At 40.7% G+C, this 18,967-nt stretch overlaps 1 protein-coding gene across 22 annotated transcripts in view; it reads left to right on the top strand.

Annotated features, from left to right (window-relative positions):
• The window catches only part of MICAL2 (microtubule associated monooxygenase, calponin and LIM domain containing 2), a 210,124-nt gene extending 191,465 nt beyond the window's left edge, over nt 1-18,659 (top strand). For 19 of the 22 annotated variants that reach the window (XM_025208170.1, XM_025208169.1, XM_025208175.1 and 16 more), the window contains 5 exons: nt 2,389-2,481; nt 5,194-5,287; nt 12,581-12,680; nt 14,721-14,794; nt 17,357-18,659. In XM_025208170.1, the coding sequence (XP_025063955.1) occupies nt 2,389-2,481; nt 5,194-5,287; nt 12,581-12,680; nt 14,721-14,794; nt 17,357-17,541 (546 nt within the window). In that variant the 3' untranslated portion in view covers nt 17,542-18,659. The remainder of the gene's footprint in view (nt 1-2,388; nt 2,482-5,193; nt 5,288-12,580; nt 12,681-14,720; nt 14,795-17,356) is intronic. The other 3 variants (XM_025208187.1, XM_025208189.1, XM_025208190.1) reach the window with 1 other exon arrangement.
• Nucleotides 18,660-18,967: the final 308 nt, after the last annotated feature.

The raw sequence follows: 18,967 nt of genomic DNA on the forward strand, positions 1-18,967 counted from the left end.
TAGTCATCTGCAGTTTGAAGAAAAAGAGGCTCAGTGGACTGAACAGTTTATCAGACCTTTGTTCTTTCTCTGAATGTGGAGGAATATCAGTGACTGGCATCTGTGGATGGTAGATGGTTTAACTAGAGAGGGTATTTAGATTTAAAGGTGGTATTCTGGTTTGCTGGGGGGTTGGAGGTTTTTTTAAGTGACTAGTTACCTTCTTGCAACCCCTGAGGGGTGAAGAAAGACCAAATGACATTTCTACGTTCAGCCATGTAAATCCACTCACAAAATGCTGAAATGCAGAAGGGGGTGGGTTCACTGGAAAAAAAACAGGATACAAACCCTGGCACATGTTTTTTACAGAGTTGGATTTCTGTTTTGAAGGTCCCTTCAAAGCAATGTGGGGATAGGTCAGCCTTTCTATTCCATTGAACCCTAACTGTCCCCCCAGCAAATTTATGAAGAGATGTGCAAGAAACATTTTTAATCTTTGCAAAACAGAGAAGAGGGAACTTAAAAAGTGGAAAGTGCAACTCCATTGACCTGTTCTCACCTTGCATTTGTCTTTTAATTTTTCTTGCTCCCAATCTCCTGAGCGACAATTCTGCCAAGCATGTCACAAACAGTGAAGCAAGAAGGCATTTGCTTAGGAGGCAAGGTTTTTCCCCTTCATGTTCAACCACATGCATGCTCATTCACTACAGTGAAACAGAGTGCAATAAATCCTTCCACGTCACACAATTCCTTACAAATAGTTGGTTCTAACAGTATTTTGACTGGCTATATCAATGGCCAGTCAAATCCATTTGTGAAAGAAAATGCAATGGCCAGATTCTGTCAAGCTCCATACATTTCAAAGAATAACATTCAAAGGCTTCTTGACAAAGAAAAAAATATATAAATAGAATAAGGAGAAGAACAAAAGTAGAAAAAAACAAAAGTAAAAATTGGAGGAAAAAAATAATGGATTAAACAAAACAGAGAGGTGAACCCCTCCCCCCCAGACCCGCCAACCCCCCAAACCAACACAGGAATGATCTGAACAGGAAGAAATCGCACTAATTCAAACAGCTGGCATGCAGAAATGGCCATATGGTGACAAGTGAGGGACAACATTAGCAGAATGTCCGGTCAAATATGGTGTAAATGACAAACCATAGAAGAGAACAGTAGCAGTGATTCAGTCCTGGCATTGCCTGTTTCGAGTCACGTAACCTATTCAATGTATTCATTCCTCTCAGCTGACTCCCAGTACACCAGTTTTGCTTCCCACATTTCAAATATCAGTGTCCCCCTCTGGACAGAACTGAAAAGAAGATACAAGGAATCATTCTGACAGAAAAGGTTCCTAAATTTCCTCCCACCCTCTCTGTCTATTATTCTCTCTTATTATCTCTCTCTCTTTATTTGAGTAAATAAATCAAGATGAGCCTTAAAACCCTTTCAAATAGCATGGTTCAAAAAAAGTTTATATGCATGATATGCCACTCCTTTAGAAAACAATTGTTTTGTTTTACTGCTTGGAGACTAGCTCAGTGATCAGTGGGTTAGACCCATAAAAATGTTTTCTTTGCAACATTCCAATACACTCGAGCAGGTATCCGGGAGGGCAGGAAGAAGCAAAAAGTGGTCTTGAATGGCAATAGTTGCAGGGAAGACAAACATGCCCCTGATTTCTATGCAAGAGCAATTGTTGCACTGCTTCAAACTACATCAGTCGCATCCCATCACATGCTTCCTGCCCAATGTTAATTGTTATTGTGTAATAAGACATACTCTACCTAATGCAGCATGTTAGATAAGAAATTTAAATGAATGGTATTTTCTGTATGGGAGCTATTTAATCAGCAGTGGCCAGATCCTCAGCTAATGTAATTTGGCATATCTTCATGGACATCCATGGCATCACACCAACTTATATTAGCTAAGGATCAAGCCCAATATTGTTTGAAAAGCATATATTTATATAAGATATAAATGTTAACAAACAAGGAAATTATGAGTCAGTTGGAGGAACTAAGTTTTTAGCATCTAACAGGTCCAATGGTAAGTAGGTCAAATTTCTATAAAAAGCTTCTACTTTCTACTGTAACTTGATTTATTTTCTGATTGCTGAAGTACTTGTGGGGCACATTTGCAGAAGTACTTGTGGGAGAATATGGTTGCAGCTGTATAACTGTATAGTATCCTTTTTGATTCAGCACTTCCTTCATGGACAGAAACTGATAATGCTTAAATAGAGATACAATGAGGGTTCTTCTTAAGAAAGACATAATGGCTTGAAGGACACTTAGTTAAATAGACTAAAGACTACTGAACATTTGCAATGGGGAAAAAATCTATGAAAATCAAAATTCATAAATATTTTGTCAATTATCTTCTTTTCTCCCTTCCTTCTTGTAGGTTAAAAGGAGTCTTAAAAGGAAGAAGAAGTTGGAAAAGGAGACAAAGCAATTGATTAAACAAGAGCAGCTGAGAAGGCTCCACAAAGCACAGGTGAAAAAAATCAAATTTTGCTAGTGTAATTTCAGAGATACTTAAGAAAATTTCAGTGATGCAGAAAAGGATAAGTGCGATAAGGGAAGGACACGGAAACTAGCTAGAGCAGCAGGACATATGTAGTTAGGCCTTGTATATTTGTGTATAGTTAATAAAAATGCTTTTTTTGGAAACCAACCATGTGGCTGTTTCATCTTCTACAAGGAAAGAAAGACACAACAGTTGATGGTAAGGACTGGATCTAAGTCCAGGAGTACAGTGGAATGGAGAGTAAAATTAGAACTAAAAGAAAATGAGTTTCTGCAACCACTGGGACTGTGAATAAACTGCTTATTTACAAAGGGGAAAAAAAATTCCTGTACAATTTGTACAAAGACTGCTAAGGTACTTGTCTTCAGACAAAGCAGAAAGAAGTTTGGGTGCCTATACACAAGTGCGGAGCCTGCTCCGATGCGCTGAAATTCCAGAGCTTCAGACCAGACTCGACTGATTGAGTCTGCTGGAGCGTGGCAATTACCATGCTCCAGCAGTCTCCCGTGACTAATGTATTAGTGTCCCCATGCTTCAAAACGGTGGTGGGGGTCCTTTAACTACAGCTTGTTCAACAAGCTTTAGATAAAGTGCCCCTGCTGCCATCTTGAAGCACGGGGACACTGATACCCGAGCTGCTACGGGCGCTTTAATTAGAGCGGCTCTCAGAGGTGCTCTAATTAAAGTGCCCCCCACCCCAACTCCCAGAGCACATGTATAAATGTCCCTAGATTCTGCCCAGGCAGGCAGTTGTGCCATTGAACCCTCCCATGGAGGAGGCTTGTGCAACATTCATGCATCATTTTGTGAATACATTTCTCCATGAGTTGATCTCAATTGTGTCCAAATTGAATGTGCCAAAATCATCATAGATACCCAAAATAGCAGTAAATTAACTAATTCAGGTACCATTAGCCAGGGCTATCACTTAAAATTCTGGTGCTCTCAGCAGTGCACGTGGGGGAAGAGCAGGCAAGAGCAATTACCTCCTCTCACAGGGGCAGCTGGTGGCACAGGATCCCTGGGGGCTGCCGTTCTGGTGCCCTCCTCTGAATAAATGCCCCTTTCACCCACCCCCAGTTATGCTATTGCTAGTAGCAACCTAACTGCAGCAGCAAGAAACTTAGTGCAGACTGTGAAACCCTCCTGAGAAACAGGGTATATTAACCCAGCATGGTGCTCCATGCTGTTGTGGCTAGGTTGTTCCTAGCACATGAGCTAGATAAGTCCGTGCTAACTGGGGCATCTCCATATTCCAGTGATTGCAGGGCAGACAGGGTAGATTGCAGGGTAGACACGTCACAAGTCACACTAGTCCGGTATAGCATTGGCAGGCCAGATTTTTAAAAGTGCTCACAGCTGGGCTAAGATTTTCTGAAGAGTTCAGCTCCTGTTTTGGCACCTGAATGAATCTCTCAGTGGGGACTTGTAGGTGCTAAGTCCTTATCTTAAAAATCTCACCTTACATTTTATGTGGAGCAAAAGAAGCATCAAGGCTACTTTTGCCTGTCAAACCTCTGTCTCTCTCTCTGAAGTGGCAGTGGTCTCTCACCATGTGTTTGTATTGTTCTCTGGACAGCAGATGCCTTATCTTGATTGAGGCCTATAAGTGCTACAGTTATACAAACAGGGGAAAATGTTTTCCAGAGATGGAATTGAAGCCTTTGATATTTTTAAAGAGATGTCACCCACGGAAAGACTTGGTGCACCTTTAAATAAGAAAACATAATTTAACATAGTTTTTTCCTACATTTTGTTTCTATTTTGGGAAACATTAGCCAGGGGTGGGCAATTATTTTGGGCAGAGGGACACTTACTGAGTTTCAGCAAGCCATCGAGGGCCACATGACAGGCAGCCCAGGGCAGATTAATATTAATTTTCTAAATTTTTTAGGGGCCTCGTGGGCCAGATAGAATGGCCTGGTGAGCTGCATCTGGCCCCCGGGCTGCATTTTGCCCACCCCTGCATTAGACTAACAAATGGCAAAATAGACGCCTCCACAAAAGAAAAGCTGTATCCATAATATAGTTTTTTTTCTTGTAGCAATAGTTTTTACTTGAGATATTAAGATGATCTTAATGTAAAGAAACACTACAGTTTCTTTAATACCCCTCCTTTTGATTTACTGCTCTGTGTTCATATAAAGATGCACCAAGTGGCACCTACACATGATAGTGGCAGGAGAAAACATGATTTGGGGGGACTGAGAGCCATTGCAGGGCTGGCACGTGCTGGTGCTGTGCAGTGGCAGAGGAGCCTGTGGAGGGGGCACTGGGCACGGTGCTGCAGTGGCAAGGTGTGGTGGTGGCACCGAGCGGTGCTGGGCCCTGTGGGACGGCAGCGCCATGGTGCTGCTGCTGTTGCCAGCTGCTGCAAAATTAGTTTGGGTGGGGGGGCTAAGCTCCATTAGCCCCGGCCTTCTGCCGCCTATGCCTACACACCTAACTCCCTATGGAGTTTTGAAAATCTCCCTCATCTAAAAATTTCTGAATTTTTAGATACTTTTAAGAATCTGGCCTTGAGTGACTTCCCAAATATCATAAAAGTGGTCTGTGGCACACCTGGGAACTGACTCCAGGTATGCCACATTCCAGCCAAATGCCTGGAGCACTGGGCAGTCCTTCTCCCTGTTATTAAACTGTGTTTTAATCTATTATGTCTTTTATATACTTTTGCAGGCTATCCAGCGCCAACTAGAGGAGTTGGAGGAGAGGCAGACAGCTCTAGAGACAAGGGGTGTTAAACTGGAGAGGGAGCTGCGAGGAGAATCAGGTGAAGGGGATGGAGGCTGTGTGAATCTTCTAAGCCGCTCCAGAAATGGAGCAGACATCACAACTGGATTAAAAAAAGGGCTGTAGTAAAAATATTAAAATTAAAGTTTTCACTAAAACAATAAGTAGAGAAAAAAATTACCATTTCCTTCCTCATTTCTCAAGAACCTTTTCATTAACAGGCAACAAGTGTTGTGGATTTGTAACTATCAGCACTTGAACCTGAAGTGACTTTTTTCCTCATTCTTTAAAATACGATCCTGACCCTATAGAACTGGTGATGTTTCTAGGTCCATTAACTCAGTTACCAAACCAGGAGCCTATGCCTGGCAACACAGCTTCTGAGTGTGAAATGTCAATAATATGATGCCATGATTACAGTCAGTGACTAAACCATGGAAATAACAGACAAGCAGTGAGAGAAGGCACAGAGGAGCAAGGAGACCTCTGAACTTCAAACTGCTTTGTCTTTATGGGTATGAGACAAATGGGTTTCTCCTGTGCTTCTAGCCGATGGTTAGATTTTGATTACCTATGACTCAGCTGTGCAAAGTGCAGGAGGGTATAAGCTCCCCCCTCCACAGCTGCATTAGGACTGTTCATTTTACACTTCCATGATGCATGGGTGTAACAGGGTTCATCTCCAGGGATGGCTATGATGCCCCTGGAGCCCCCTTAGCCCTCATCTACTTCACTCTCTTCGGGCACTCACCCCTCCATTGGCCTGCTGTTCTTTGGTGTATTTATGTTTTAAATAAAGTGAGGCTGTCCCTGGGCTTCTCAAGCTTGAGCTCATGCTTCTGAGCTCAGGTGTCTTCACTCTCCACCTTAATTGCTAATTACATGGCTCTGACCACCCCTTACATCATGCCCAGGCCTCACAGATGTCACCGTTCATTATTGAGCTATCTCTCTCTGCTCATTCCCGGGCACATCCTTGGGTCTCTGACCCAGATCTGTCCTCTCCTGAGGCACTGGGCCCCTGGCCCTGACTCTGCCCTTCTCTGGTCTGTGGATCCCTGACCATCCCAATCTCCAGCAGTGGCTCCCCCTTGATCTCTGGTCCTTCCCGGGCCCAGGTCCTGCTCCTAGGCCAGTTGAGACCTCCAGGCTCTCTGGTCATGCTTGCCCCTCCTGGGCTGTAAGTAGCTGACTCTGCCTCTTGCGGGCTATGGGTCCTTGACCCTTCTTGCTCTCACGACCCTTTGGCTGTGGCCCTGGTCTTCAGCCTTTGGCCCCTATCTTCTGATTGGCTCTCCTTGGCTCTGCTCTTAGGCCAGCTGAGACCACCTTACCTCCCCTTGTCTCAATCCCCAGACTACCAGCCTGCTTCCCCCAGCTTAGGTGTTTGCCAGGAGCTTGGCTGCATCCCTGCATTGCAGTTCTTCATATCTCAGCTGCCAGTGCCACCCCAACTCAGGCTCTGGGCTTACGCTCTGAAGCCCCCTTTTGGGTCACATGACCCCCGATTGCCTCCTGCAGCACTTACAGACTGCTCCATCTGCAATCTGCCTTCTCTTAAAGTAGCAGGAGCACCAAGCCTCTTGCTACAATGGGTCAGGCAGGAGCTATATAGATTTAACTGATCTCCCTGAGCGTGCCTGATATACTTTCTTTCTCTTCAGCTCCATGAGGAGTTAGACAGGGAGGGGGAGAGAAAAATGGATGATGGAGATTTGGTGGAGCCAGACTTTTCCCTACCCCACAGGGCTAGACAGGTGCCAGGAGGGGAGCAGAAGTACGTGAAAGAAAAAGGAAACAGAACTTATCTCCCTGTCAACCAGGGGGGAATAGGAGAGAAGTTGCCCACAGATGCTCTAGTGACCACAGCAGCTATATTCCACTTCTAACTTAGGGTAGAATACAATGATCCTATTTAGCCTTCCCTTTTTTTTTCCAATGAAATATGAACAGAAAGGCTGCCCTCATACAGATCTCCTGCCAGATGAGATTAACTTTTGATTCCAAAAGATACTTTAGACATAAGGAATTTATGAGAGCCAGCAGTCCCATAGCAGAGATGCTCTTTTTTTTTTCCTTGTTAAAAATCAAAACTCAGAAGTCACTAGTGTGATTTTTGTGCCCTGTCAGATAATACAGTATAACCCCATAAATCCAGATACCAAAAACCCAGAAAAATGGAAAATCCATCACTTTTTAAAACAATACTCCATTGGGGTGTAGCGGCAGCTGGTCCCGGAGCAGCAGAAGGGGCAGCTTGCACGTGGCAGCTGCCACTGCCATCCACCATCCCGCGCCGCTGCTCCATGTGTGGATGCTGCTCTGGGACCAGCCGCCGCTCCAGTTTCACAAATCTGGAATTTATACATTTCCAGCAGGTGCTTGGTCCCAAGCATGCTGGATTCACGAGGTTACACTGTACAACACTGAAAACCTGGGAAATTGTTGTGTTGACACTTGGTACCATATTCATAGCTATGTGGCATGGCCAAGTTTTAGATTTGTAGGTACATGCTTTTTGTGTTGTATTGTATTAAAAGATAAGAAACTCATCATACTTGCAGCAGAAACATGTTGGGCTCAATCCGGAATACCTCAGAAAGTAATTATGGTCTCCTTAGGTCATAAGTGTTAAAAGGTAATGATTTATTAAAATATGCCCACTTCCTTGTCTTTTAGAAAGCACAGTTTCCCCACGGGTATTTTAAGGGTTTTATGTATTAGTTACAGAAATCAGCAAAGAAACTTGGGTCTTCTTTTTATATCTTCAAAAAGTATGGAGGAACAAAACTCTTCTAACTATAGGTAAGTAAGGATAAATACTGAATACCGAGATGGATCACCCAGATTCACCTCTTGTTTTCATTATTTTGATAATCACATTTCCTAAAGAAGGGTCATCTACTAGGAGATTGATGCGCCTCATTCGCTTTTTCATCCTTAGTAATTTAATTCCCATCATTAAGGTTAGAGTACTATTTTTTCTCCCTGTTGATTTTCATGTGGGTGACCAGCTACAGGAGAAGGCAGATAGAGAAACGCAGAAAAAGGAAAATGTGCTTGAATAACTCTTATCACACTAAATTTCAAGCCTAGAGTCTCTAAACTAGCCCTGAAAACATTAACACTTTGCTGCTTTGTAATAACATTTGTGTAATAATGCAAGAATAGGTCAGTTAATATTCCGTTCAACCTTTTAAAAATAATGGGCATTATTGTTTAATGAATGACCAGGGCTTATTAGGTTAAGTTGTATTTAAGTAGGTCTGTGCTTATGTAATTCAAGTGATTTAATAGGTATTATTAGAGTAATTAGAAAATGATCACAGTTCAGCAATAATATTGAGCTGGAAAGGTTGTGAATAACCAAATTTAGAGGCAGGGCTGCAAACACTAGTCTTCAGTGACATTTACGCAACTCTCTTCTAATAATTATGTAAGCATGGAATGAAAGGCTCTTTTGTTAGTGGGAGTTATTCATTAGCTACTGAACTGAATTAAAAGAGAACATGCGTGGGTGTGAAACAACTGCCATGTAGACTGATGAACAAAATGAGGCCTTGATGATCTCGTAATTGTAGTGGCAACAGTTCATGGGTTTGAAAAAGTAAGAAATAATCTCAATCCTATGATTTTTTTCTTGGTGCTTTTCCCCTCCATTTGCTTTATCCTGTGCTAAATACCAAATAGTGAATCATTAGTGTACTATAGTTTTGTTTTTCATTGATATTTGTGTGGGTTTACAAGGATCTGTTGCCTACAAGAAAAATCGGTAGCACAGATTTCGATCTACATTTTCAACAGGAATTTGCATAACTCACCAGTTGAGGAAACAAATGTAAAGGTTGGTAGTAAAGAAAAAAGCTCTGTGTTGAGTGAGCATAATTCATCTCTCCATATTTCAAGATATGTGTGAATAACTGCAGGTCTTTCAGAAGGTTTTGTTTTTATATCTAGTGTAACCCGTTAGAATTGCCTTTGGAAAGAAAATTATTTAAAACTTTAAACAATGTCAAAATAGTAATCATGTGAAGGTGTATGGGTGAACAGGAGGCTGAAAGCTATACTTTTGTCTGTAGAACTATTTTAACATAAATTATGGGGCAGAAAGTGGAGAATTTGAGAAGCATCAAAATAAATGTTGCTTTGAATAGACCACCTTAAAATTTTAATTCTATATATGATGGTATTTGAATTGTTAGTGGGGTCTCTGATGAAAGGGATTTGGATAACATTTAACAAAAAGGTAATATGTTCAATAAGCAAACACGGGGACTGGCATCCAATCGATCATAAAAAGCTACCTGTCTCATTATGGTGATATGAAGAATGTTTAATTTATTTGTGCTGCCCTTGAAAGATGTCATACATCCTGCATGAGCTAAGTAACTGTTAGCATAATTATTAATGATAGGTCAATAGAGAAGTCTGGATAATAAATGCATTGTAGTCTTTAGGACACTAGAGGGCACTCTGTAGAACAAAGAAAGAAAACAACATGACATTGTTACTACAACTGGATTAGGTGTTTTTATATGGAATAAACAAGGCATTTTTTGCAAAATGCACCGCTGTTTGCTTCAGTCAAAAACAATGCCTTTTAGCAGAGGCAGGAACTGATGTTTCGTAGGGTAAGCAGGAAAGGTTAAAAAGCTGTATTTTTCCATATGTTTTCCATTTTTTAACAAACAAAGATTGAGATGGGGGACTGACAGAGTCTGAGTCACTGCACATATACAGCACAGACTAATGCCTGCAATAACAGATTGTTTCTGTGGACAGTTAGATGAATAAAACATTGGTTGTAAGAACAGAGTAGGGCAGGGATGTTGCAGGTGCTGATTTCTGGCTGCATTAAATCCATAGGTAACTGCTACAGACAGGCATTTAACCGAGACACTTCAGACAGGCAGGCACTTAAACAATTTCTTTGAGCTTGTTGTAGAAATTCTGCCAAAACTTTTCTACATCACAATTTGCCATTTGTTTAAATGAAACATGCCGTGGGAATGTGCTGATTTTTCCCAATGTTTTGATGGGCTCCAGCAAGGTCTGAAGGACTTCTTCCTGTTGTTCTAGCAGCTTGCCCACCTGGCTTCTTGGTAGTTCCAAAAGGAACAAAATCAGATTTCAGAGTCACAAAACTGTCCATCAACCAGTACAACCTTCCTCTGTAGACCTTTCTCTTCCCCATGTACCTTCTACTTCAGTTATGGACAACTTGGGCTTTAAGGGAGATGAGCGAATTTTATACGTGCCCAGAGGAAAAAATGGATGTAAACAATGAGCATAATTTCCTTCACATCCAATAAGAGTCTTTGCTGAAGAACTGCTTTAGATGAGGTCGTTAATGTACATGTAGTACAGGCTGTGCTCCAGTGAATTCCAAGCCCGGCTTTGATATCAGGTTGAGAGCCAATATTGGGCATAGCTACAGTAGTAGAGTGGTAGAAGAGACTCATTTCCAGAAACAGTAGCAGTTTTGCCTTGCTGAGAGACCATATATATAATAGTCATTTGGTGTGTCTAGGAGACAAGACCTGAAGGGCTGCAGTGTACCTATGCTCCTCTCCCTGGAACTTTAGTATATTTTCACGTCTGCAAGTCAAGATTTAATGTTTTTATCTCCGATGCAGCTATTCCTGTGCAGCTCTTCCTAACACTATCACATGTGCTCTGTCTTCCTCTTTAGTTGTCTAGCTTTATTTCTTTATCTTAGTTTGTTTTCTATTTCTTGTCATTCTTTCTCTCACCTTCTAAACAACTATAACTACGTCGCTGAACAGGTTGTCATCGTTCAGACCTGAACTGCAGACCTCTTCATATAAAATCATGAGCCTTAATCACTTGGATTCAACCCATTAGCTTAAAAGCAAAGTGGTCTCATAAACCTGCATACATGGTCCAGTCACTAGGAAGAAGAAGCCATGCTTTATTAGCCTACACTTTTTTTGGAAGGCACAGCTGCATTCTTTTGTCCGCCTAGTTCAGTTCATTACCTATCCTCTTTCTTCATTTTCCAGTTCTTCTCTTGTCTTACTGCACTGATATGATAGCAATCAAACTGAAGGTCTGAGTACCAGTCTCTGCATTGGAAGCTGCTGCTGCTACTGCACTTCTGGACAGCTCTTGTTTTTAGGCCTCTGAGTTGGTTCAGCATGATGTGGTTGTCACTTCTGCTTCTAGCTAAACAACTGAGAAATTTTCCCATACATAGGATAGTGTAGGAGATGTCGCAGCCTTATGGCTGATGAAGTCATTGCTGCGTAGGCTTTCAAGACAGCAATAGCACTGTGTAGGCAATTGTCGAGCAGCTGTCGAGAGACCAGATGTCATGAAATTCATCTACAGCACTGACAGATTTCTGCCATTCATAGATAGAACTTCCTGGACATTGGGATTGTCCCTTAAACCTGGGACAACTTTGGAGTAAATTAAGGTATTTGTATCCAACCTGTTACTATTATGTTCTGTTGTCAGAGTATGTGGAGAAGGTCATGGCAGATTAGGCATGACAGAAGTTTAGGGGAGAGATTTCCCATCTCCTCAGCAGCTTTTCATTTAAGAATGGGGGTCATGCTACAGAACATTTAGATGCTGTAGGGTAGATGGGCTTTATTGATGGTTACTGAAGGAAAGACACACAAAAAAAGGGTTAGACAGGGGGAAAAAAGGATATGTATAGAACAAGAAGTGTCTCAAACCTTTTGAAAGCCACTTGTGTTAAGATATGTTCTTGGCAGGGCTGTCTGGAGGTAAGCAGGTGATAAAATACCAAGCAGTTTGTTTATGAGTGGGGTTCATTTAATGGCCAGATTTTCAAAGAAAGGTTCAAGCAATATGAACAAAGCAATTTTTTGGCACTGAAGCATCCATTTTAGAAGCATAAATGTAGGAGGCTTAAGTACTGTGGTCAGATATCCACCTAGAATGAATTATTCAGGCACTGGAGCCTCCCAAAAAGGAAATAAACTTATTGATGACAGAACTAAGAGCAAATAATATCAACTACTTAAAAAGGGAATAGACAAATAAAAGAAAAGGAATAACATGAACCTCCTGGCTTCCAAAATGGAAGCAAGTGATTGTTGCCTTTTTATCTGTTTCTTTCCAGAATAATCAATATACTCTTAACTGCAGTAAACTCTTGAAAAATATAAACAGGTGTTTGATATATGGAGAAATACTGACAGAAATATCACATCACTAAGGTTCTGTATGGTATGCATGCACCTAGTCTTACAAACAAGGGGCATTTAAAATAGCCCCAATGTGGTTTGATAATGGAGAGGAAAACCCAGTATAACATATTTACTTTTTATATCTTAAACAGATTCAGGCACACAGGATGAAACTCAGCTGTTACATGAATGGTTTGAACTAGCCCTGGAGAAGAATAAATTAATGCGTTATGAATCTGAGCTCTTGGTGCTGTAAGTAAGGACAATACAGTTTATCATTAATAATAGAAACATCGGGGGTGTGGGGAGAATGTGCTCATTTTAGATCCAGGACTCAGGATTTTTCTCCAAATGCATGCAGCCTTCATTACGGAGCTAAATTGCCACTTTGTCTTGCATAGCATATTGCCATTAGTGCATGGAGAGAGCTTACACTTCTTATCTAGCTATATCCTGGAGCTGGAAGTGTGATAAAATAAGAACACCCCAAACTACCATCTATTTTGAACACAGATTTTCAGTTGAACTCCCCAGTGGTACGGTGATTTTGATTCTATAAGGCTATTATGAAACACTGTTGCTTGTGGATGCTCTGTTCCAATGTAATGATGGACTAATGAACCCTCAAGGCCTTTATCCAATAGAAGAAAAATTGTTCTAACCTACAGTACATCAGCCTTTCCTGGACAGCATGAGGAAATGGGAAGAAAGATTAAACACAGCTGGGAATTACTTGGGAGTAGAATAGAGAGGCAAAGTGAATGGATGTACATCAGCAAATAAGGACTGTATTAGATACCAGTATCTGGGGTTGATTAAAACTGTACTGGTCATAAAACCATCAATATTCCCACTGCTGTATGTGCCATGTTTGCTTGCTGAGTCTCTCAGCTGCTCCCTACTTCCACTGCTGTGGCTGTGTAGGTGAGGGAACATTTCCTGATCTCTGGAGCCTGTGCTGATAGCAGGTGGCTGGGTGCCATTTCCAGTTCCACACTGAACAACAGGTCACACGATGCTCTGTTGGAGAAACCCTGCATCCATCTGAATCTTCCTCTGGTTACAGTTACATGTGTGCAAAGATGTGCAAGAAATTTGTTTTCCTTGGATTTTACTTTACTCATCTGGCATCTCTGCTTCCTTTCACATTGTCAAAAAATGGCAGTTTAACAAAAATTAAATCTGTATCATTTGATACAAGACACAAAATGGTGCGCTCTGGGTCTATTCATTCATATTAATTTCCTTTCCTTAGGAGTCCTCTTCACTGCAGGCAGGGCCCTCAATTCTCAGAAGTGTTCAACTTATACGTCAGGCTCAGGTTCAGGCTCTTAGGGTGTTTTTACACATGCTTCGTGAGCAGAGGGGGGGTGAACTTTAATTAGAGCAGCTCTCGGGAGCCACTCTAATTAAAGCACCACAGTGTCTGATTTTTAAGCAACCACATGCTTCAAAATGGTGGTAGGGGCACTTTAACTAAAGCTTGTTGGATGAACTTTAGTTAAAGCGCCCCTGCTGCCATTTTGAAGCATGGAAACACTAATTAGCACACTCAAGCAGACTTGATGTATTGAGTCGGCTCCAATGCACTGTAATTACAGTGCATTGGAGCAGCCTCCTGGCAGATCTACAGGCACACCTAGTCTGTGTAACAAAGAATCATTGCATGTGCACACTGAAATGCTCCCAGTGAATAGGGAACTTAAAAGAATATAGAATCCAAGAGGTACTGCTGCCTTGTTCTGGCATGTAATATGAGAGTGTAGGAAGAAGCAAAGATTTGAGGGTAAACATGACTATATGGAGCAGAGACTGGGCATGCAGCATGTGTACTTATTGCTGTTACTGAATGTAGTCAATGTCTTTAAGAACATGTTGCCATGCATGTTGTTGCATACTTTATATCCTCAACAAATATTTTCATATGAATAAAGCACTCCAGAGGCAGTGATGGTAATAATAAATGGTAAAAGAAGAAATATTACCTATTTTTCTTATTATTTTAGGTTAATATTAATCACAACTTCACCTGCATGTTGCTATTTTAAGGGGGAAGTTTCTCTTTTCATATGTACATATACTGCTAACTTAATCAGCTGTGGATCTGAGATGATATTAATCATTATAACAAGACAGCAACATCAACATTGAAAGTAAAATGGATTCCAGATTTTTTACTTTTTGTCAGTATTTTTATTAGGACTGTTGAACTTTCTTGTTACCTTCTGAATTCTGAAATGCTTAGGAACTCAATGTCAGCTGGTTCATCACTGCTGTTTTTAATGTGTCCAGAGCCCAAGAACTAGAACTGGAGGATCACCAAAGCAGATTGGAACAGGAACTGAGAGAGAAAATGGCCATTGATGGTAAGTTGCATAGGAAGGGTCTTACCTGCTTGGTATGCACAAGTGATGCTCAACCTTTTTGCCCTGTGGGCCAAATGAGTGGTGTGAGGCTGGTCCACAGGCAGGATTAGAACCTGAGCTCCAGGATCAGGCGTACATGCTGGTTCTGGACCATACCACCCCCGCCTGGCCCTGCATGCTGGGATTGGGGCCCCGGGACCCTGTGCTGCCTTCACCAGGCTCCACATGCTGAATCAGGACCTCTGGGGCACAAGCCAACTCCATCTGCCCTCATATGCTGGGATCAGGCTCCATGCAGCCTTGTGTGCTGAATCGAGAATGCAGGGCCATTGAACACAGGGCTATGTGGATCCAGGGTCTGATCTGGCCCACAGGCTGGGGGTTGAGCACCCCTAATTTACTCTAGTGGTCTCTAACCATACATTTTACAACAGGTGCGACTGCAGTGATTTGGGACCATTATACCGAGTTAAAGAGATTGGGAGTTCCTGGGTCTGTGGCTTCTTTCTATCTTGCTTGCTTGTTTGTTAGCTTCTAGAAGAGTTGAGGAACAAACTTAGAGGCCTGTGTGAATTACTGCATATGTACATATTCAGCAATACATTTCCAAGCGTTTTCTTTTAAAAAACAACTTTGCGTTGTGCGCGGGCAGTGAGCTGCTGCAGCTAACTAGTCCCTGGATATTAGAATAGCTTCTGCCACAGTTGGGCAAACTGCTTCTCCAGCTGCTTCTTGCCTCTTGATGTGCACCCCCTCAGCTCCGGGTTGTCACCTGTCTCTCACTGGGATTCCCCTACTTTAAAACTGTGTGGTAGACTGTATTTCTGAGATGTTATTTTTGAATATCTGAGCAAAATGGCTCATGTTCAGTGCCTGCACTTTTGTACCTCTGGGAGCAATGATCACTAGTTAATTTATTGACCAAATGGCCCTTTTGAAACAAATATTATTTGTCTGGAATTTGGAAATATACTGGTATGTGAAAAACAATCAGTCTGTATGAGAGCCTGTCTCCCTTCTGGTATTAGTCTGGTAACTGCAATATATTCAGACTCCCTCTAGAGAGGCTCAACATCTCCCTTTGCTGCCTTTAACAACTGATCTCCCTGGAGTACTTTTTTTGACTGTTAAAACCTGAAAAACCAGCTGTCTCTCTTTAGGTTGGAAGTATGCCATTGTCTGGTAATTGCATCCAAGTTTGCACTGGAAGGTCAGTTATCCAGTTCCATTGTGCTGCTTTCCGGTGTGTTTTAAAACACCCTCCTGTTAGAACATTCTAATAGCCCAACACAACTATACATAACTTCATGTCACTGGCCAGATTGCATACAATATTTATAATGTATTTAAATATCACTGTTCTTAAATTATTACATGTTCCATGTCTATCATACCTTCACTGACAAGTTGAATAAAATTATATTCCTTCTGCATAAAAAATCAATTTGCATCATCTTTAATTTACTTTCAAACCCCAAAGTATATAAACTTTATAAAGGTGAACCATACAAGGGCTCCATCAACCACACCTGTTTGCAGAGCAGGATTCAGCAGCTTGTTTTACCCCAGCCTACACTATCTGTTGTGAAGTGGAATGTTTGCTTCTGCTCTTTGGTACAGCAGACCAATGCATACAAGTTTGGGCAGTATCTCTTCCATTATCCACACACATGCTCCATATTAAAGGGTAGTTCTTAGTGAATGAGCAATTGGTATCATTTCTTTGAATCTTGACTTTTCTTTTTAAAAGTGGCCATCATGGCAGTTAAAAATATAATTTGCCATGATACTCATTCTTTTCCTTAATACAAAATGTGCATGAGTGAAACAATCTGAAAAATCAGGGCAGCTACACTTTCAATTATTATGTCTTCTAGTCATCTCAAAGAGATAATTACAAAATGAAGAAAAATATTATATAAGAATAGCTATGTGAATACTAGGTCAGTGTGATGCATGTCAGAGTAGGTGATAATATACCTTTCTAGCCTTAAAATCTATTAAATCAGTCTCTATTGCAAATTTTGTTTCCCGCACATTATGTTAGCAGTGATCAAAAATGGAAATTTTAACCAAAAATATATTATTGGTTTTCATTTTCCTATTTTTCAGTGAATCTGGAAAATTGAAAATGTAGGGGTTTGGAATGTATTCTCTGCCCTCGCATTCTACTCCTCTTTTCACTCCTCTTTTCTAAGTATTGTGATATACCTGTTAATGAATAACTTCAACTAATAAAAAAAATTGTATTCTAAATGAGTAGAATAATAATGACTGACATGTTCAAATCTTTTTATGAAAAAGATATTTTCAGTTTCTTTACAACCTCTAGATTTTTGTTTAGCTCTGTTCACCTGTTTATAAACTGAATTTAAAATCCAACTACAGTTGAACATCTTAAATTTGTTTTTATTAATGTATTCGTTGCTGTATATGGTTTTGTATTGTTGAGTTTTGGTTTATGGTTTAGGTAGCATTTGTATCTGTTGTAAACTAAAACTTTTCTCCACATCTTTAGAAAGGATGAGCCAGGTTTTACACATTTTGTTTGCCTTCTCTCAGACAGCCTGAAAGATGAGAAAGATCTGAAGGAGGAGAATGAAATTTTTATCAAGATGATGAGAGTGATTGCAGAAAGGGACAAACTCGTGTCTTCCTTAGAGCAGCAGAGATTGAAGAAAAAGGCAGAAGATCAGCACTTTGAAAGCTTTATGTTACCTAGAGAATATCCACTCAACAGGACCTAAATAATCACATACAAATGCATGGAACTTTAGCAATGTTAACCAACATGGAGTGACGTTTTTTGGCCAACGTCTGGCTGAAATGAAGGAATTTCATGTTAAGACTTCAGCTTGTTTGGGGAAATGTAGTATCAACAGTTTTTATACAGGCTCTTTGCTTGTACAACAGAATCTCTAGTCCTAGTGAAAAAATATGTGAAGAAGTATCTAAATCTCATTATCAACAAGAAGGGTCAGTCATCCTAGGATACAAAAATGGATTGAGTTCACCTGTCTGACAGACAGTATGCACTGTGAAAATTAAACTAGTTGTTCATTGTTGTCCTTTTTCATAGAGGTTTATTATAATTTTGAAAACAGAGTTCCCTAGAAATATAACTGCATGATTTAATACTTTTGAGAATAGAATAATTTCCAATCTATTCTTTTGCATCTCTGTTTGTATTTTAGCATGGTTGAGGCAGAATGAACAGTATGCAAAGTTCAGAAGTTAGTATCACTTGTGTAAAAATGTTAGCATTAAATATATATTTCGTGGAGAAGAGGCAGACAAGTTTCTTGGGGTAAATCTGATATCTTTTATTAGACCAACTAAAATAGTTGGAAAAATTCTTATTTGCAAGCTTTTGGGTACAAACACCCTTGTTCAGGCCGAGGGAGCGTCTGCAGTTGTTACGTACTCTCCTGGATGGAGAAGAGAGTCTTTTGATTATTAGACTGTAGACATTATACATAGCTATTTTACTGCAAATGCAATGCCACTGAAATTTAATTTACTAGGTATATTTATAAGCTTGAGTACACTTTATATTTTGAACAAGGACTTAATACAATGTTAAAGCTCTTTCACTTAATACCAAAGGGATTACTAACCTTCACAAAATGCTGAAAGGTCAAAAGAGCAGTAACTGACCTGTTCTGTAACTGACCAAAGAACTCATGGAAGTATTGTGGCAGATTTTTAATGTGTATATGACACATTATGATTTTACAACTTACAATCTTGACAAAAGCAGGTACTGTATCAAAGAACTGTCAGTAACTGTAAATCAACTAGAGATCTGTCATAGAATAACATCACATAACCATGGGCACCTTTTTCTGAATGTTTATGCTGTCAGTTGATAAAATCTGTGGTTGCACATAAACCACATCGCTCCAATGCACTGTAATTACAGTGCATTGGAGCAGCCTCCTGGCAGATCTACAGGCACACCTAGTCTGTGTAACAAAGAATCATTGCATGTGCACACTGAAATGCTCCCAGTGAATAGGGAACTTAAAAGAATATAGAATCCAAGAGGTACTGCTGCCTTGTTCTGGCATGTAATATGAGAGTGTAGGAAGAAGCAAAGATTTGAGGGTAAACATGACTATATGGAGCAGAGACTGGGCATGCAGCATGTGTACTTATTGCTGTTACTGAATG

Source organism: Alligator sinensis, unplaced genomic scaffold, assembly GCF_000455745.1.
Source record: "Alligator sinensis unplaced genomic scaffold, ASM45574v1 scaffold352_1, whole genome shotgun sequence".
Lineage (NCBI taxonomy): Eukaryota > Metazoa > Chordata > Crocodylia > Alligatoridae > Alligator > Alligator sinensis.